Genomic DNA, 21,148 nt, shown 5'->3' on the forward strand with positions numbered 1-21,148 from the left:
CACAATGACCAGGAAGAACCTAATTTATGCAGGAAGGGTTTGGCTTAGATGCAGGTAGTAACCATTCCCTCAGACTTATGTGTTTCTGTAGTATTGGTGTCCCTGTAATGACCAGTACTGATGTGGTTCTTAGTTTGAGAAAATTATTGTTAAGAATGTTTGTTTTTTGTTTTTTTGTTTTTTGGCTTGGCTCAGTCTATTTTTTTTTTTTCAATCAATGATGGCAACACATTTCCTTGTGTATTTATGCAGTATTTACATATGTTATCTCATAAACGTTACAGTGCATGTTGTATGAATATATACAAATACCTACCTGTGTATTCTAGTTCTGACTTAATTCAATCATGTACCTGATTTGCACAACTGGTTTTCCTTAATTTGAATTTAAAGTGGAACATCTTCTTAGGCAATGGGTTCTGTCAATGTAACATTTGAATAGCTTCATCTATTTGCTCCACTGAACCACACATCCAGATCTGTGTTAAGTCATTGGATGCAATATACTAGTTTTCAAGCGCACATTGTTTTTGTAATCTATTGCAAACTCTTTATACCGCCATGATGTTATAATCTTTCATGTTACCGTTTTAACTTAAATTGTTTTTATTAGTTATTCCTTAAAGAAAAATGGGGGTATGAATATTATATGCTCTTTAGCAAGTTTCTTTAGAACTTCAATGGATCTACAGTAATTATGTTTTCAATACTATGCAAATCTTGGCAGCGATTTACGACAACAAAATTGTAGATAGCTTCACTGTGCAGCAAACCACTTGTTAACCTCAGCCCAGTTCAGAATAGTAAGAGCTTAATTATAGCTATGAAGTACATAAATCATTTAATTGTTCACTTTTTTCTGTTCACTTTTTTTTTATTTGTGGTAGCTTTTTTGTCAGCATGTAATTTGCACAAGCTATTCTTTGTTACACCATTTTATTTATGTACATTTTTTTGTTTTTCAGCTAACATGTATTTTTTATGTTGATTTGCATGGCAATATATATTTGTGCATGAAAACATTAAATGCTAATTAATATAAAGAATTTTAAAAGAATTTTTACATTTTTTTATTATTTTGTAAATTACCATAATTTTTTGTTGTGCTGCTTTGTCAAATGTGGATGGTTCATGCTTTTCATTCACCATTGCTTCTCTTTTCCCACTGTCTGTGATTTGCTTGCCAGGAGGAGCTACTATTCTTACTCCTACTATCTGTAAGTAAAAAAAAACAAAAAAAAAACACAATAATAATGAAAAACTAAACTACATGGGCATCTGTTTTATTTTTGTTGATAACACCAAAGATGCAGTATCCCTTTTTAGATAAAAACAAGGACATTTTTATCTTTTATTTAGTGTTTTTTGTTAAACACAAATTTGTTTTATAGAAAAAAAATACTATTTTATATATATTAATCAACAAAATCACCTGATTTAAAAAAAGGTCAATTTATTCTTAAAGGGATATTGTATTGCATTTGTTGCAAACCACTAACACTTTTTTGTTCCATCTGTATGCCTATGGTAAGGTTGGTTATGTTAAAAAGTAAAGTGGTAGTCGTATTCAAGGTGAGAAAGAGAAAAATGGAAATTAGTAAATCACATCTGTTTTGGTGTTTGGATGTGGGGTACGGTGCTACTGGAGAAAATATTTGATTTGGTGCAGGGTTTGCTGGGTGACTTTGGTGCACATGGTAAAAAGTGTATTGGTTTTGTAGTGTATTACCGACTCCTGTAAGTAAATGTAAAGTTATGTAATTTGTTTTAGATTTGTACTGAAAAAATGTAATAATATAAAAAGTTTTCTCAAAATCCTTTGTGCTAATAAATATAAATATATATAAATATATATATATATTTTATATTATATTGTATTATTTAGACAATCGGCATCTGAAGAAAAAAAATATATAATTTGCACAAAAATATATTCAGACAATACCCTTTTGTGAACACTTAAAGTGATGGTAAAGTCAACAACGCTGTTTAACGGCAATCAATCAAACTACAAAAATTACTATGAGTTTCATTCATTAAAGTGAAGGTCAATTTTCATGTGAAAGTGCCCGGTTTTTAAAAAAACTATTAAAAACAAGGGCACTTTCATTCATAAAAATTGACATTTCAGCCATTTTTTAAAAATATACTTACCTTTTTTTTTTAAAGCCACTCCAGTGCTGCACCAGCCCGTCGCAAGCCTCTTCATACGTCGGCAATGACGATTCCGGCAGCCTCCAATCACGGCTTCCCCCCCCCCGGGGTAATCATTGCCTGAGGCAGTGCTGTGATTGGAGAAAACCAGTTTTGTCATTGCTGGGTAAGTAAACCAGGAATAAGCAGGCGGGCATCGTTTCAGAACGGCGATCTGGCGTTTCAGATGAACAAGGTAAGTATTTTTAAAATACGGTGCAATGTCAATTTTCATGAATGAAAGTGCCCCTGTTTTTAATAGTTTTTTTTAAAAACCGGGCACTTTCACATGAAAATTGACCTTCACTTAAAATTTTTTAAAAACAAACTTTTTTTAATCTAAACAAAACTGCTCAGATTCTATTGTGCGCTCAGTCTGCCCGCCACAAAGTGCCTTTTTTTTAATCATGTTTGCCACAATTGTGGCATTTTGGCATGTTTGCTTGGGGGAAAAAATAATGTTTTGGCTTGTGCGTTAGCAACGTCATGGATCATTCAAGCAACACATGCGCATACGTGTCTCCCATTTCTATTGTATGCAATTGCGTGAGTCAGTTCTACATTAGCAGAGTGTCATCCATATATTAAAACATATATTTACGATCACTTGGATGTAATAAAAATTACCAACCCCAAATTCTTTCAAAACGAAGCATCAGAAACGTTTAATTCCGTTTTTTAAATTTTCGTCTAACGTCATCTAATCCAGCCCACTTTTTTAGCCCCTACATGTATATAACTCTCAATCAATAGTTTTCTCTGCTTTCGCATGTAATTATAATATTAATAGGTAGACAATCGCATGCGCACCAAACCGGGACCAAATAGCGCTTGCGCAGTGTGTTACTGACGTCGCAAATTCCCGGACATCATAGGGTATAACGCATGCGCATTGTCAATAGCAATCAATGCTATTGTTGTGGATGACGTTGCGCAATGTTGCGCATACTTAATTGAAATTTCGGCCGCCATCTTCAAACTGCGGTTTGCACAGCGGATTGGCTAGAAACCTCAGCTACCCACGGAGTGGGTTCGGAAACAAAAACAATGTACTATTCGGATTGCAGCAATCTGGTAGGGAACTGAAAAAGACATGCTATGACAAATATGGTTGAAAAGGTTTAAAAAAAAAAAAAAAAAAAAAGCGCAATCAGTTTTACTTACAGTGGTCCTTTAAACCGTAAAAATTACCATCACTTTAAGCAAACAAATTCTTGCAAAGCATACATATATTCAAAGCCATTTTGTTTTTAAATACAGTATAGCTTTTAGCATGGTTTACAAAATTAGCTGGCATTTGAACTAACAATTTAAATGGAATTGGTTATGTAATTTTTGGGGAATTTAAAGGGACTTATTACAATCTATTACATGAGCTGTTCCACAATATTTGTTTCAAGTCCAAGATAATTCAAGTGTATCAGAAAGCACTTTTTAACAAAGTTTTTATTTTGATTTTCATAATTATATAATTTTTTTTAAGCCATGACCTTGGAAAAATACCTGTTTCTTTATTCCCACCCCCTTTCAATTTTAAGAAAAGTCTATTTTCTGGTTAATTGCCATATTAAGTGTAGGGTGCTTATCTAATTCGAACAGCTATTCTTCTAACATTTTAAAAGGCAAATTCAATTTTATTGAAATGCCAGAATGTTTGTTTTTAGAAAAAAAAATGTTAAAGGGACAGTCAAGTCCAAAAAAAAAACTTTAATGATTTAAATAGGGAATTTTGCTTTGTTCTCTTGGTATTCTTAGTTGAAAGAGGTATAGATACAAGGTAATCACAGAGGAAAAAAGTGTATTTCTATAACATTGTTAGTTATGGGGAATGGGTAATACAGGGATTATCTTTCTTTTTAAACAACAAAAATGGGAAGTGTATGACAAGTAAAGGCAGTGCAAATGGGAAAATACCAGCAAGCTGCACAACTGAAATTAAAATTAGAATTTTAAAAAATCTTTTAAAAAAAAAAAAGCAATAACTGAACTGCCTAGATTAAGTTCATCCTATTTCTTAGCTTAATTAAGCAAAATAGTTGATGGCATAACTGATATTCTCACAAAACATCACCAGTGACATCACTCTCTTTTTTTGAAACCTCATGTGACATAACTTGCATTATTAATCAGAAAGTAGACATTATTTATATAATTTCTTGACATCACACACAGAATTTATGGAAAAAAAAGTTGTTTTTTCAAGTTTAATGTTGACATACTCATACTGTTTGCATCATGTATAGTATTGTTTTAGTTTAAAAAAATCTTCAGTTAAAGTGATGGTAAAGTTCCGATCATCACTATCAACTATCACATCAAATGATTAAAGGAAACATAAGTTTCATTCATAGTTTTCTTTAATTTTATATATAAGTCTTTAAATGCAAAATTTTTAGCGTCTCTTATTCATCCCATTTTTTTTTTTTTTTTTACATTTTTGTCCCTTTTCAATCCTCCTGTTGAAATTGAGTCCGTTAGGCGGCCATCACTCTGTCTTCTGCCCACTAAATAAACAGCGCATTCGTGATTTCCTTTTCCATGCTATTGAACACCATGCGCGCTCTCGTGTTATGCATGCGTAGTGTTAACAATTGGGAATCCCTTATAGCGGCATCGGGTAAAAGATATGGACAAGTGCATCGCATCACTGTATTTCTCTGTATTTAAAACATAATACTTAATTATGTTTTGAAATATTTATAACCTGCTGAAATTACTGGCTAATAATGATAACTGGCTAATAATTAAGCACGGGAGCGAGCATAGAGTGGTGACGTAGGGAGCAGGTGGGACCGCCCTCTAGTATACGGAGTTATTGGAGCAGGAAGTAACAGATGGGAGGAGCGACTACTGGTAAAATACAGGATTTTATACATTGAAATATCTTCTTCACAAACAAATTATACTTTTAACAACTTAGCGATTAAGCTCAAAAACGGACAGGCTGCTTAAAGATCGCTAGTAAACAGCTAAACTTTACCGTCAATTTAAGTTAGTTTAGAATATATTGAATTTAAAAAAGATTATCCTTCTTTTCTCCAACATAGGTGTGTCCGGTCCACGGCGTCATCCTTACTTGTGGGATATTCTCTTCCCCAACAGGAAATGGCAAAGAGCCCAGCAAAGCTGGTCACATGATCCCTCCTAGGCTCCGCCTACCCCAGTCATTCTCTTTGCCGTTGTACAGGCAACATCTCCACGGAGATGGCTTAGAGTTTTTTAGTGTTTAACTGTAGTTTTTATTATTCAATCAAGAGTTTGTTATTTTGAAATAGTGCTGGTATGTACTATTTACTCAGAAACAGAAAAGAGATGAAGATTTCTGTTTGTATGAGGAAAATGATTTTAGCAACCGTCACTAAAATCCATGGCTGTTCCACACAGGACTGTTGAGAGCAATTAACTTCAGTTGGGGGAACAGTGAGCAGTCTCTTGCTGCTTGAGGTATGACACATTCTAACAAGACGATGTAATGCTGGAAGCTGTCATTTTCCCTATGGGATCCGGTAAGCCATGTTTATTACGATCGTAAATAAGGGCTTCAAAAAGGGCTTATTAAGACTGTAGACTTTTTCTGGGCTAAATCGATTCATTATTAACACATATTTAGCCTTGAGGAATCATTTTATCTGGGTATTTTGATATAATAATATCGGCAGGCACTGTTTTAGACACCTTATTCTTTAGGCTTTCCCAAAGCATAGGCAGAGCCTCATTTTCGCGCCGGTGTTGCGCACTTGTTTTTGAGAGGCATGGCATGCAGTCGCATGTGAGAGGAGCTCTGATACTTAGAAAAGACTTTCTGAAGGCGTCATTTGGTATCGTATTCCCCTTGGGGCTTGGTTGGGTCTCAGCAAAGCAGATACCAGGGACTGTAAAGGGGTTAAAGCTTCCAAATTTGGTGTGCAATACTTTTAAGGCATTAAGACACTGTGGTGAAAATTTGGTGAATTTTGAACAATTCCTTCATGTTTTTTCGCAATTGCAGTAATAAAGTGTGTTCAGTTTAAAATTTAAAGTGACAGTAACGGTTTTATTTTAAAACGTTTTTTGTACTTCGTTATCAAGTTTATGCCTGTTTAACATGTCTGAACTACCAGATAGACTGTGTTCTGAATGTGGGGAAGCCAGAATTCCTATTCATTTAAATAAATGTGATTTATGTGACAATGACAATGATGCCCAGGATGATTCCTCAAGTGAGGGGAGTAAGCATGGTACTGCATCATTCCCTCCTTCGTCTACACGAGTCTTGCCCACTCAGGAGGCCCCTAGTACATCTAGCGCGCCAATACTCCTTACTATGCAACAATTAACGGCTGTAATGGATAATTCTGTCAAAAACATTTTAGCCAAAATGAACACTTATCAGCGTAAGCGCGACTGCTCTGTTTTAGATACTGAAGAGCATGACGACGCTGATAATAATATTTCTGAAGGGCCCCTAACCCAGTCTGATGGGGCCAGGGAGGTTTTGTCTGAGGGAGAAATTACTGATTCAGGGAACATTTCTCAACAAGCTGAACCTGATGTGATTGCATTTAAATTTAAGTTGGAACATCTCCGCATTCTGCTTAAGGAGGTATTATCCACTCTGGATGATTGTGACAAGTTGGTCATCCCAGAGAAACTATGTAAAATGGACAAGTTCCTAGAGGTGCCGGGGCTCCCAGAAGCTTTTCCTATACCCAAGCGGGTGGCGGACATTGTTAATAAAGAATGGGAAAGGCCCGGTATTCCTTTCGTCCCTCCCCCCATATTTAAAAAATTGTTTCCTATGGTCGACCCCAGAAAGGACTTATGGCAGACAGTCCCCAAGGTCGAGGGAGCGGTTTCCACTTTAAACAAACGCACCACTATACCCATAGAGGATAGTTGTGCTTTCAAAGATCCTATGGATAAAAAATTAGAAGGTTTGCTTAAAAAGATGTTTGTTCAGCAGGGTTACCTTCTACAACCAATTTCATGCATTGTCCCTGTCGCTACAGCCGCATGTTTCTGGTTCGATGAGCTGATAAAGGCGGTCGATAGTGATTCTCCTCCTTATGAGGAGATTATGGACAGAATCAATGCTCTCAAATTGGCTAATTCTTTCACCCTAGACGCCACTTTGCAATTGGCTAGGTTAGCGGCTAAGAATTCTGGGTTTGCTATTGTGGCGCGCAGAGCGCTTTGGTTGAAATCTTGGTCGGCTGATGCGTCTTCCAAGAACAAGCTACTTAACATTCCTTTCAAGGGGAAAACGCTGTTTGGCCCTGACTTGAAAGAGATTATCTCTGATATCACTGGGGGTAAGGGCCACGCCCTTCCTCAGGATCGGCCTTTCAAGGCAAAAAATAAACCTAATTTTCGTCCCTTTCGTAGAAACGGACCAGCCCAAAGTGCTACGTCCTCTAAGCAAGAGGGTAATACTTCTCAAGCCAAGCCAGCTTGGAGACCAATGCAAGGCTGGAACAAGGGAAAGCAGGCCAAGAAACCTGCCACTGCTACCAAGACAGCATGAAATGTTGGCCCCCGATCCGGGACCGGATCTGGTGGGGGGCAGACTCTCTCTCTTCGCTCAGGCTTGGGCAAGAGATGTTCTGGATCCTTGGGCGCTAGAAATAGTCTCCCAAGGTTATCTTCTGGAATTCAAGGGACTTCCCCCAAGGGGGAGGTTCCACAGGTCTCAGTTGTCTTCAGACCACATAAAAAGACAGGCATTCTTACATTGTGTAGAAGACCTGTTAAAAATGGGAGTGATTCATCCTGTTCCATTAAGAGAACAAGGGATGGGGTTCTACTCCAATCTGTTTATAGTTCCCAAAAAAGAGGGAACGTTCAGACCAATCTTAGATCTCAAGATCTTAAACAAGTTTCTCAAGGTTCCATCGTTCAAGATGGAAACCATTCGAACTATTCTTCCTTCCATCCAGGAAGGTCAATTCATGACCACGGTGGATTTAAAGGATGCGTATCTACATATTCCTATCCACAAGGAACATCATCGGTTCCTGAGGTTCGCATTCCTGGACAAACATTACCAGTTCGTGGCGCTTCCTTTCGGATTAGCCACTGCTCCAAGGATTTTCACAAAGGTACTAGGGTCCCTTCTAGCTGTGCTACGACCAAGGGGCATTGCTGTAGTACCTTACTTGGACGACATTCTGATTCAAGCGTCGTCCCTTCCTCAAGCAAAGGCTCACACGGACATTGTCCTGGCCTTTCTCAGATCTCACGGATGGAAAGTGAACGTGGAAAAGAGTTCTCTATCTCCGTCAACAAGGGTTCCCTTCTTGGGAACAATAATAGACTCCTTAGAAATGAGGATTTTTCTGACAGAGGCCAGAAAAACAAAACTTCTAGACTCTTGTCGGATACTTCATTCCGTTCCTCTTCCTTCCATAGCTCAGTGCATGGAAGTGATCGGGTTGATGGTAGCGGCAATGGACATAGTTCCTTTTGCGCGCATTCATCTAAGACCATTACAACTGTGCATGCTCAGTCAGTGGAATGGGGACTATACAGACTTGTCTCCGAAGATACAAGTAAATCAGAGGACCAGAGACTCACTCCATTGGTGGCTGTCCCTGGACAACCTGTCACGAGGGATGACATTCCGCAGACCAGAGTGGGTCATTGTCACGACCGACGCCAGTCTGATGGGCTGGGGCGCGGTCTGGGGATCCCTGAAAGCTCAGGGTCTTTGGTCTCGGGAAGAATCTCTTCTACCGATAAATATTCTGGAACTGAGAGCGATATTCAATGCTCTCAAGGCTTGGCCTCAGCTAGCGAGGGCCAAGTTCATACGGTTTCAATCAGACAACATGACAACTGTTGCGTACATCAACCATCAGGGGGGAACAAGGAGTTCCCTGGCGATGGAAGAAGTGACCAAAATCATTCTATGGGCGGAGTCTCACTCCTGCCACCTGTCTGCTATCCACATCCCAGGAGTGGAAAATTGGGAAGCGGATTTTCTGAGTCGTCAGACATTGCATCCGGGGGAGTGGGAACTCCATCCGGAAATCTTTGCCCAAGTCACTCAGCTGTGGGGCATTCCAGACATGGATCTGATGGCCTCTCGTCAGAACTTCAAAGTTCCTTGCTACGGGTCCAGATCCAGGGATCCCAAGGCGGCTCTAGTGGATGCACTAGTAGCACCTTGGACCTTCAAACTAGCTTATGTGTTCCCGCCGTTTCCTCTCATCCCCAGGCTGGTAGCCAGGATCAATCAGGAAAGGGCGTCGGTGATCTTGATAGCTCCTGCGTGGCCACGCAGGACTTGGTATGCAGATCTGGTGAATATGTCATCGGCTCCACCTTGGAAGCTACCTTTGAGACGAGACCTTCTTGTTCAGGGTCCGTTCGAACATCCGAATCTGGTTTCACTCCAGCTGACTGCTTGGAGATTGAACGCCTGATCTTATCGAAGCGAGGGTTCTCAGATTCTGTTATCGATACTCTTGTTCAGGCCAGAAAGCCTGTAACTAGAAAGATTTACCACAAAATTTGGAAAAAATATATCTGTTGGTGTGAATCTAAAGGATTCCCTTGGGACAAGGTTAAGATTCCTAGGATTCTATCCTTCCTTCAAGAAGGATTGGAAAAAGGATTATCTGCAAGTTCCCTGAAGGGACAGATTTCTGCCTTGTCTGTGTTACTTCACAAAAAGCTGGCCGCTGTGCCAGATGTTCAAGCCTTTGTTCAGGCTCTGGTTAGAATTAAACCTGTTTACAAACCTTTGACTCCTCCTTGGAGTCTCAATTTAGTTCTTTCAGTTCTTCAGGGGGTTCCGTTTGAACCCTTGCATTCCGTTGATATTAAGTTATTATCTTGGAAAGTTTTTGTTTTTAGTTGCAATTTCTTCTGCTAGAAGAGTTTCAGAATTATCTGCTCTGCAGTGTTCTCCTCCTTATCTGGTGTTCCATGCAGATAAGGTGGTTTTACGTACTAAACCTGGTTTTCTTCCAAAAGTTGTTTCTAACAAAAACATTAACCAGGAGATTATCGTACCTTCTCTGTGTCCGAAACCAGTTTCAAAGAAGGAACGTTTGTTGCACAATTTGGATGTTGTTCGCGCTCTAAAATTCTATTTAGATGCTACAAAGGATTTTAGACAAACATCTTCCTTGTTTGTTGTTTATTCCGGTAAAAGGAGAGGTCAAAAAGCAACTTCTACCTCTCTCTCTTTTTGGATTAAAAGCATCATCAGATTGGCTTACGAGACTGCCGGACGGCAGCCTCCCGAAAGAATCACAGCTCATTCCACTAGGGCTGTGGCTTCCACATGGGCCTTCAAGAACGAGGCTTCTGTTGATCAGATATGTAGGGCAGCGACTTGGTCTTCACTGCACACTTTTACCAAATTTTACAAGTTTGATACTTTTGCTTCTTCTGAAGCTATTTTTGGGAGAAAGGTTTTGCAAGCCGTGGTGCCTTCCATTTAGGTGACCTGATTTGCTCCCTCCCTTCATCCGTGTCCTAAAGCTTTGGTATTGGTTCCCACAAGTAAGGATGACGCCGTGGACCGGACACACCTATGTTGGAGAAAACAGAATTTATGTTTACCTGATAAATTACTTTCTCCAACGGTGTGTCCGGTCCACGGGCCGCCCTGGTTTTTTTAATCAGGTCTGATAATTTATTTTCTTTAACTACAGTCACCACGGTACCATATGGTTTCTCCTATGCAAATATTCCTCCTTAACGTCGGTCGAATGACTGGGGTAGGCGGAGCCTAGGAGGGATCATGTGACCAGCTTTGCTGGGCTCTTTGCCATTTCCTGTTGGGGAAGAGAATATCCCACAAGTAAGGATGACGCCGTGGACCGGACACACCGTTGGAGAAAGTAATTTATCAGGTAAACATAAATTCTGTTTTTTATGTATCATTATTTTATGCATATATAACTGTAATTCATTAGTAGAGGTATATTAGGAATGGTTGTTAGTACCCTCTAAATTGTTTTATTTGTTTTTCTCTAGATACAAAATGTGTAATTAAAATATGCACATTTTACTGAATTATTATGAAGTTTAAAATATATATTTAACTGAGGTAGTTTTATTCTGTTGACATTGTCATCTTAAATCACTGATATTGCTTATTATTTTAAAGTGTATATATTTATTCTTTATGTTGAAAGTAAAATGTTTTTTCATATATGATGTTTAAGAAAGTGTCATATTTGTTGAAGATTTTTTTCACATTGTACAGAAACTTCATAATTTTAAAATGTATTATTGTCTGATGTGGAATTTGAGTAATAGTCTTTTTTTTTATTCCTGCATTTCTGTTATTTTGCTACAAAAGAAAATGTCCCAGGGTTGGGGGTGGAATATATAATATATAAATTATAAATATTTTAAATTCTGTTTCTGGCCCTTTTCCATTGAAAAGTCTTGATTTGTTTTTGAGTGGTACAACTATAGTAATACATCATGCATTTTTCTTTAGCTTTGGTATAGAAAGGATTTGCCATTTTTACACTAGCCTTGCAATATCTATGGGCACATTTATTAGCTTATTTAAATGTGGCAGATGTTTCTATGAACAATTTAAGCAACCAACTCTTATTCTTGCTTTACATTTAGTGTTAAGTTGTTTACCTATATCTAATTTTAGTATCAACAGCATGAAATCTAGATATTCTTTTGAAACCTCATTTGAAAGATACAAATCTAATTTCAGCTATTGGTCTTCTTTGTTTTAAATTTTGCATAGCTGCATAGATTTTGGCCACTCCTCTTCGTGTTCTAAACTTGGAAGATTGAAGGCTGAAAACATTTATATCTAATTCACCCCAAAGGTCTTCATTGGGGTTAAGGTCAGGACTCTGTGCAGCCCACTCAAGTTTCTCTGTGTCATACTAGTCTTCATAGACCTCCCTTTGTGTACAGGGGGGGCATAGTTATGCTGGAATAGGAAAGGGCCTTCCCCAGACTGCTGCCACACAGTTGGAAGCACTCAATTGTCTAAAATGTCTTTGTAGCCCAAACCCTGAAACATTTCAAGACCATTACATTATCCCTCCTCGATCAAACTTTACAGTAGGCAATATGCGTTCTGTTAGGTAGCTTTCTCCTGGCATCTGCCAAACCCAGATTTTTCCATCAGACTACCAGATAGCGAAGCACGATTCATCACTTCAGATAACAAGTTCCAAAATCCAGTGGCAGCATGCTTTACACAACTCCAGCCGATGCGTGGAATCACACATGTTGATGTGAGACTTGTGTACAGCTGCTCGGCCATGAAAACTCATTTCATCATGCTCCTGACATACAGTTCTTGTGCTGACGTTGCTTTTAGAGGCAGTTTTAAACTCTGTAGTGAGTGATGCAACTAATAATAGGCGTATAGATAAGATTCTTGCTGTATGACCCGCATAAACATTAGATAATTGGTAAATATGTCATAGCTGGGAAAAAAGCGTTCTTCAAAGTGGGCCAGCAGGTGGTGGGGGTGAGCATAATAAACTACAGAACATGTTTAACCCTTTCAGGCATGATGCTTCAACAATGTAAAGGTGCCAATATATATATATATATATTTTTTTTTTAAACAAAGATTTAATTTTTCTCTAAGAAGAAAGCTTTGTTTCTTTCTAATGACACCGTGAGTCCACGGATCATCTCTAATTACTATTGGGAATATCACTGCTGGCCAGCAGGAGGAGGCAAAGAGCACCACAGCAAAGCTGTTAAGTATCACCTCCCTTCCCTGCAACCCCAGTCATTCTCTTTGCCTACGTTAAAAGCAAGGAGCTGGTAAGGTTTAGGTGTCTGGAAGAAGATTCTTCAATCTAGATTTTATTATTTTTAAGCAGTGCAAGTATCTTTTCTTTCATGTAATTAGCAAGAGTCCATGAGCTAGTGACGTATGGGATATACATTCCTACCAGGAGGGGCAAAGTTTCCCAAACCTCAAAATGCCTATAAATACACCCCTCACCACACCCACAAATCAGTTTTACAAACTTTGCCTCCCGTGGAGGTGGTGAAGTAAATTTGTGCTATATTCTACGTTGATATGCGCTTTGCAACAGGTTGGAGCCCGGTTTTCCTCTCAGCGTGCAGTGAATGTCAGAGGGATGTGAAGAGAGTATTGCCTATTTGAATTCAATGATCTCCTTCTACGGGGTCTATTTCATAGGTTCTCTGTTATCGGTCGTAGAGATTCATCTCTTACCTCCCTTTTCAGATCGACGATATACTCTTATATATACCATTACCTCTACTGATTCTCGTTTCAGTACTGGTTTGGCTTTCTGCTACATGTAGATGAGTGTCCTGGGGTAAGTAAGTCTTATTTTCTGTGACACTCTAAGCTATGGTTGGGCACTTTTATATAAAGTTCTTAATATTTGTGTTTAAACATTTATTTGCCTTGATTCAGGATGTTCAATATTCCTTATTTCAGACAGTCAGTTTCATTTTTTTCTTACCTTAAAATTTGACTTTTTCCCTGTGGGCTGTTAGGCTCGCGGGGGCTGAAAATGCTTCATTTTATTGCGTCATTCTTGTCGCGGACTTTTTTGGCGCAAAAAAATTTCTTTGTTATTTCCGGCGTCATACTTGTCACCGGAAGTTGCGTCATTTTTGACGTTTTTGCGCCAAAAATGTCGGCGTTTCCGGATGTGGCGTCATTTTTGGCGCTAAAAGCATTTAGGCGCCAAATAATGTGGGCGTCTCTTTTAGCGCTAAAAAATATGGGCGTCATTATTGTCTCCACATTATTTAAGTCTCATTGTTTATTTGCTTCTGGTTGCTAGAAGCTTGTTCACTGGCATTTTTTCCCATTCCTGAAACAGTCATTTAAGGAATTTGATAAATTTTGCTTTATATGTTGTTTTTTCTATTACATATTGCAAGATGTCTCAGATTGACCCTGAATCAGAAGATACTTCTGGAAAATCGCTGCCTGATGCTGGACCTACCAAAGTTAAGTGTATTTGCTGTAAACTTGTGGTATCTGTTCCTCCAGCTGTTGTTTGTAATGAATGTCATAACAAACTTGTTAATGCAGATAATATTTCCTTTAGTAATGTTACATTACCTGTTGCTGTTCCATCAACATCTAATACTCAGAGTGTTCCTGTTAACATAAGAGATTTTGTTTCTAAATCCATTAAGAAGGCTATGTCTGTTATTCCTCCTTCTAGTAAACGTAAAAGGTCTTTTAAAACTTCTCATTTTTCAGATGAATTTTTAAATGAACATCATCATTCTGATTCTGATAATGATTCCTCTGGTTCAGAGGTTTCTGTTTCAGAGGTTGATGCTGATAAATCTTCATATTTATTCAAAATGGAATTTATTTGTTCTTTACTTAAAGAAGTCTTAATTGCATTAGAAATAGAGGATTCTGGTCCTCTTGATACTAAATCTAAACGTTTAAATAAGGGTTTTAAATCTCCTGTAGTTATTCCAGAAGTCTTTCCTGTCCCTGATGCTATTTCTGAAGTAATTTCCAGGGAATGGAATAATTTGGGTAATTCATTTACTCCTTATAAACGTTTTAAGCAATTATATCCTGTGCCATCTGACAGATTAGAGTTTTGGGACAAAATCCCTAAGGTTGATGGGGCTATCTCTACTCTTGCTAAACGTACTACTATTCCTACGGCAGATAGTACTTCCTTTAAGGATCCTTTAGATAGGAAGATTGAATCCTTTCTAAGAAAAGCTTACTTATGTTCAGGTAATCTTCTTAGACCTGCTATATCTTTAGCGGATGTTGCTGCAGCTTCAACTTTTTGGTTAGAAGCTTTAGCGCAACAAGTAACAGATCATAATTCTCATAGCATTGTTAATCTTCTTCAACATGCTAATAATTTTATTTCTGATGCCATCTTTGATATCATTAGGGTTGATGTCAGGTATATGTCTCTAGCTATTTTAGCTAGAAGAGCTTTATGGCTTAAAACTTGGAATGCTGATATGTCTTCTAAGTCAACTTTGCTTTCCCTTTCTTTCCAGGGTAATAAATTATTTGGTTCACAGTTGGATTCTATTATTTCAACTGTTACTGGGGGGAAAGGATATTTTTTACCACAGGATAAAAAATCTAAAGGTAAATTTAGGTCTAATAATAGTTTTCGTTCCTTTCGTCACAATAAGGAACAAAAGCCTGATCCTTCCCCTACAGGAGCGGTATCAGTTTGGAAACCATCTCCAGTCTGGAATAAATCCAAGCCTTTTAGAAAGCCAAAGCCAGCTCCCAAGTCAACATGAAGGTGCGGCCCTCATTCCAGCCCAGCTGGTAGGGGGCAGATTACGATTTTTCAAAGAAATTTGGATCAATTCGATTCACAATCTTTGGATTCAGAACATTGTTTCAGAAGGGTACAGAATAGGCTTCAAGATAAGGCCTCCTGCAAGAAGATTTTTTCTTTCCCGTGTCCCAGTAAATCCAGTGAAGGCTCAAGCATTTCTGAAATGTGTTTCAGATCTAGAGTTGGCTGGAGTAATTATGCCAGGTCCAGTTCTGGAACAGGGGCTGGGGTTTTACTCAAATCTCTTCATTGTACCAAAGAAGGAGAATTCCTTCAGACTAGTTCTGGATTTAAAAATATTGAATCATTATGTAAGGATACCAACATTCAAAATGGTAACTATAAGGAGTATTCTGCCTTTTGTTCAGCAAGGGCATTATATGTCCACAATAGATTTACAGGATGCATATCTGCATATTCCGATTCATCCAGATCACTATCAGTTTCTGAGATTCTCTTTCCTAGACAAGCATTACCAGTTTGTGGCTCTGCCGTTTGGCCTAGCAACAGCTCCAAGAATTTTTACAAAGGTTCTCGGTGCCCTTCTGTCTGTAATCAGAGAACAGGGTATTGTGGTATTTCCTTATTTGGACGATATCTTGGTACTTGCTCAGTCTTCACATTTAGCAGAATCTCGTACGAATCGACTTGTATTGTTTCTTCGAGAACATGGTTGGAGGATCAATTTACCAAAAAGTTCATTGATTCCTCAGACAAGGGTAACCTTTTTAGGTTTCCAGATAGATTCAGTGTCCATGACTCTGTCTCTGACAGACAAGAGACGTCTAAAATTGGTTTCAGCTTGTCGAAACCTTCAGTCTCAATCATTCCCTTCGGTAGCCTTATGCATGGAAATTCTAGGTCTTATGACTGCTGCATCGGACGCGATCCCCTTTGCTCGTTTTCACATGCGACCTCTTCAGCTTTGTATGCTGAACCAGTGGTGCAGGGATTATACAAAGATATCTCAATTGATATCTTTAAAACCGATTGTACGACACTCTCTGACGTGGAGGACAGACCACCATCGTTTAGTTCAGGGGGCTTCTTTTGTTCTTCCAACCTGGACTGTGATTTCAACAGATGCAAGTCTGACAGGTTGGGGAGCTGTTTGGGGGTCTCTGACAGCACAAGGGGTTTGGGAATCTCAGGAGGTGAGATTACGATCAATATTTTGGAACTCCATGCAATTTTCAGAGCTCTTCAGTCATGGCCTCTTCTAAAGAGAGAGTCGTTCATTTGTTTTCAGACGGACAATGTCACGACTGTGGCATATGTCAATCATCAAGGAGGGACTTACAGTCCTCTGGCTATGAAAGAAGTATCTCGAATATTGGTATGGGCGGAATCCAGCTCCTGTCTAATTTCTGCGGTCCATATCCCAGGTATAGACAATTGGGAAGCGGATTATCTCAGTCGCCAAACGTTACATCCGGGCGAATGGTCTCTTCACCCAGAGGTATTTCTTCAGATTGTTCAAATGTGGGGACTTCCAGAAATAGATCTGATGGCTTCTAATCTAAACAAGAAACTTCCCAGGTATCAGTCCAGATCCAGGGATCCTCAGGCGGAGGCAGTGGATGCATTGTCACTTCCTTAGAAGTATCATCCTGCCTATATCTTTCCGCCTCTAGTTCTTCTTCCAAGAGTAATTTCCAAGATTCTAAAGGAGTGCTCGTTTGTTCTGCTGGTGGCTCCAGCATGGCCTCACAGGTTTTGGTATGCGGATCTTGTCCGGATGGCCACTTGCCAACCGTGGACTCTTCCGTTAAGACCAGACCTTCTATCGCAAGGTCCTTTTTTCCATCAGGATCTCAAATCCTTAAATTTGAAGGTATGGAGATTGAACGCTTGATTCTCAGTCATAGAGGTTTCTCTGACTCTGTGATTAATACTATGTTACAGGCTCGTAAATCTGTATCTAGGAAGATTTATTATCGAGTCTGGAAGATTTACATTTCTTGGTGTCTTTCTCATCATTTTTCTTGGCATTCTTTTAAAATTCCTAGAATTTTACAGTTTCTTCAGGATGGTTTGGATAAAGGTTTGTCTGCAAGTTCCTTGAAAGGACAAATCTCTGCTCTTTCTGTTCTTTTTCACAGAAAGATTGCTAGTCTTCCTGATATTCATTGTTTTGTACAAGCTTTGGTTCGTATAAAACCTGTTATTAAGTCAATTTCTCCTCCTTGGAGTTTGAATTTGGTTCTGGGGGCTCTTCAAGCTCCTCCGTTTGAACCTATGCATTCACTGGACATTAAATTACTTTCTTGGAAAGTTTTGTTTCTTTTGGCCATCTCTTCTGCTAGAAGAGTTTCTGAATTATCTGCTCTTTCTTGTGAGTCTCCTTTTCTGATTTTTCATCAGGATAAGGCGGTGTTGCGAACTTCTTTTAAATTTTTACCTAAGGTTGTGAATTCTAACAACATTAGTAGAGAAATTGTGGTTCCTTCATTGTGTCCTAATCCTAAGAATTCTAAGGAAAGATCGTTGCATTCTTTGGATGTAGTTAGAGCTCGGAAATTTTTAGTAGCTTCAACATAATATTTCAAAAAGACTTCTAGTCTATTTGTTATCTTTTCCGGTTCTAGGAAAGGTCAGAAGGCCTCTGCCATTTCTTTGGCGTCTTGGTTAAAGTCTTTGATTCATCATGCTTATGTCGAGTCGGGTAAAACTCCGCCTCAAAGGATTACAGCTCATTCTACTAGGTCAGTTTCTACTTCCTGGGCGTTTAGGAATGAAGCCTCGGTTGATCAGATTTGCAAAGCAGCAACTTGGTCTTCTTTGCATACTTTTACTAAATTCTACCATTTTGATGTGTTTTCTTCTTCTGAAGCAGTTTTTGGTAGAAAAGTACTTCAGGCAGCTGTTTCAGTTTGATTCTTCTGCTTATAATTTCAGTTTTTTTCATTATAAGATTTAAACTTTATTTTGGGTGTGGATTATTTTCAGCGGAATTGGCTGTCTTTATTTTATCCCTCCCTCTCTAGTGACTCTTGCGTGGAAGATCCACATCTTGGGTATTCATTATCCCATACGTCACTAGCTCATGGACTCTTGCTAATTACATGAAAGAAAACATAACTTATGTAAGGACTTACCTGATAAATTCATTTCTTTCATATTAGCAAGAGTCCATGAGGCCCACCCTTTTTTGTGGTAGTTATGATTTTTTTGTATAAAGCACAATTATTCCAATTCCTTATTTTTTATGCTTTCACACTTTTGTCTTATCACCCCACTTCTTGGCTATGCGTTAAACTGATTTGTGGGTGTGTTGAGGGGTGTATTTATAGGCATTTTGAGGTTTGGGAAACTTTGCCCCTCCTGGTAGGAATGTATATCCCATACGTCACTAGCTCATGGACTCTTGCTAATATGAAAGAAATTATGTTTTTCTGCTTTTTCCTGGAGTTTAGCCGTAGCCCATGCCAGTCTCTTCAGTAGAGCAGTGGTGGCTTTTAAGCAATTGGGAACTTGTGGGGTATAATCCTCACTGCGCCTCCCAAATAGTTATTGCTGCCCTAACTTGAAAGCCTGTGTAAAATAGCTCAGTCTTTTCCTTTTTTCCACAGGTCCATGTGAGGGAAAATGCCTCTCAAACCTAGTAAGCTGCCCTGCTGTCAGGCAGATTACATCGCGGTAAGTGCTAATTTTATTTTTCTAGGGAATATAAAGAAAAATATTGGCACTTTAACAGTTAACTTTGTTGGGACATCAGATTCATTAATCCTATTGTGGGTTAATAGGATAATGTGAGGCAGTTTGTGCAGGCACTGGGGACGAGAGGAGTTCAAGGACCATAAACTCAGTTAGTTTTTTAATCCGAATTATTCCGGTCAGGATGGTTGTGTTTTTTTTTTTACTTACTCTCGGCGGCTTTACCTTCAGACTAAAGATTAATGCCGGCCGGGAGGTTCAGGTTGATACGCACACGATGGGCTGGTTTGTTCTGAAGCGGCATAGAGTTTTGCGCGCTTTTTTCCTTTCTCACTTCCGGAGTGTCGGAAGGGTGACTTAATTTGTTGCGCTTCCGCTTTTCAGTGTTCGCGGTCTCCGGATACCGTGTGGAGCAGCTCTAGGTTTAGTCCGGATTTTCTCTCTATATTAACTCCGGCGGTCAGCAGGACAGGTAGGCACCTCAGCAGGGCTAACTGAGGTGTAGAGGCTGTCTGGGGTGCTCTTAGACCAACGTTTTTTGCATGAGAAAAAAAAAGTTGTTGCTTAAAATTTAAAGGGACAGTGACCTTTTTGTGACATAATATAAAAGATAAATAAAAGTATTTTATTTTTCATTTCTTCAATTATTGGGTAAAGATGGACCAAGAGGTCCTGCAAAATGTTACTTGTTCTTTGTGTTTTGATGCTAATGTGGAACCACCAATCTCTTTCTGTTCCTCATGTATTGGGAGAACATTGAATTACAGCGATAGACTTTTTGATTCTGAGCCATCATTTTCTAAGGCAGATGCTGTTCAGGGGTCTCCTGAAAATGTTAAAGATATGCCGGAGCTTTCTCCTCAAGTGTCCCAAACTTTATCGTCCACACATGCAGTGCCGTGCGTTTCCTCTCACACTCCGGTTGGAGTTACGTTGCAAGACACTGCTACCCACATATATTCTGCGGTGACTGATGTGCTGTCAGATTTTCCCATGCTGCAGGGAAAGCGCAAGAGGAAATCTAAGGAATCAGTTAGTAAGGTTTCTGACACAGTCGTGGCTATTCCGAATGTTCCTTCCCAGAAGTCTGAGGAGGAAGATACTTCGGTACCATCTGAGGGTGAAATCTCAGACTCAGTGTAATTCCTTCTTCTGATGCTAAAGTTGTTTTAGATTTAAGCTGAAACACCTCCGTTTGTTACTTAAGGAGGTTTTGGCTACCCTGGACGACTCCAACATTACTATCGTAGTCAATCCTAAGAAGTCCAGTAAGCTAAACAAGTACTTTAATTTACCTTCCATGGTGGAGGTTTTCCCTGTACCAGACCGTCTACAGAGATTATTGCTCGGAAATGGGAGAGACCTGGTATCCCTATTTCTCCATCCCCAATTTTTAAGAAAATGTTTCCATTAGGTGACTCTATCAAGGAGTCTTGGCAGATGGTCCCTAAGGTGGAAGGGACAATTTTCACTTTGGCTAAGAGAACCACTATTCCCATAGAGGATAGCTGTTCCTTTAAGGATCCTATGGGCAAGAAGTTGGAAGGGTTACTTAAAAAGATGTATGTACACCAGGGTTTACAATGGCAACCTGCGGTGTGTATTGCTACCGTCACCAGCGTGGAGGCATACTGGTTTGATGCTTTGTCTGATTCTATTCAGACAGATACTTCCCTTGAAGAGATCCAGGATAGGATCAAGGCTCTTAAGTTGGCCAATTCCTTTATTAACGCTTCCCTACAGGTTATTAAGGTGGGAGCAAAGATTTCTGGTTTTGCCGTACTGGCCCGCAGAGCCTTATGGTTGATGTCCTGGTCTGCGGATGTGTCGTCTAAGCTTTTGGTGTTTCCCTACAAGGGTAAGACCTTGTTTGGGCTGGATTTGGCTGAAATTATTTCACACATTACGGGAGGAAAGGGTAATTTCCTCCCTCAGGATAAGAGGAATAAGCAGAAAGGGCGTCAGAGTAATTTTCGTTCCTTTTGAAACTTCAAAGGTAAGCCTTCATCTCCTTCTACCAAGCAGGAACAGTCCAAGCC

General features: G+C 39.2%; 1 protein-coding gene across 6 annotated transcripts in view; it reads left to right on the forward strand.

Annotated features, from left to right (window-relative positions):
- The window catches only part of PTPRK (protein tyrosine phosphatase receptor type K), an 865,926-nt gene that overhangs the window by 750,998 nt on the left and 93,780 nt on the right, over positions 1-21,148 (forward strand). For 3 of the 6 annotated variants that reach the window (XM_053710702.1, XM_053710703.1, XM_053710704.1), the window contains exon 15: positions 1,188-1,217. The exons of the other annotated variants lie outside the window; for them this stretch is intronic. In XM_053710702.1, the coding sequence (XP_053566677.1) occupies positions 1,188-1,217 (30 nt within the window). The remainder of the gene's footprint in view (positions 1-1,187; positions 1,218-21,148) is intronic. 6 annotated transcript variants of the gene reach the window in all.

The sequence above is a fragment of the Bombina bombina genome, chromosome 4, assembly GCF_027579735.1.
Source record: "Bombina bombina isolate aBomBom1 chromosome 4, aBomBom1.pri, whole genome shotgun sequence".
In the NCBI taxonomy this organism is placed as follows: Eukaryota; Metazoa; Chordata; class Amphibia; order Anura; family Bombinatoridae; genus Bombina; species Bombina bombina.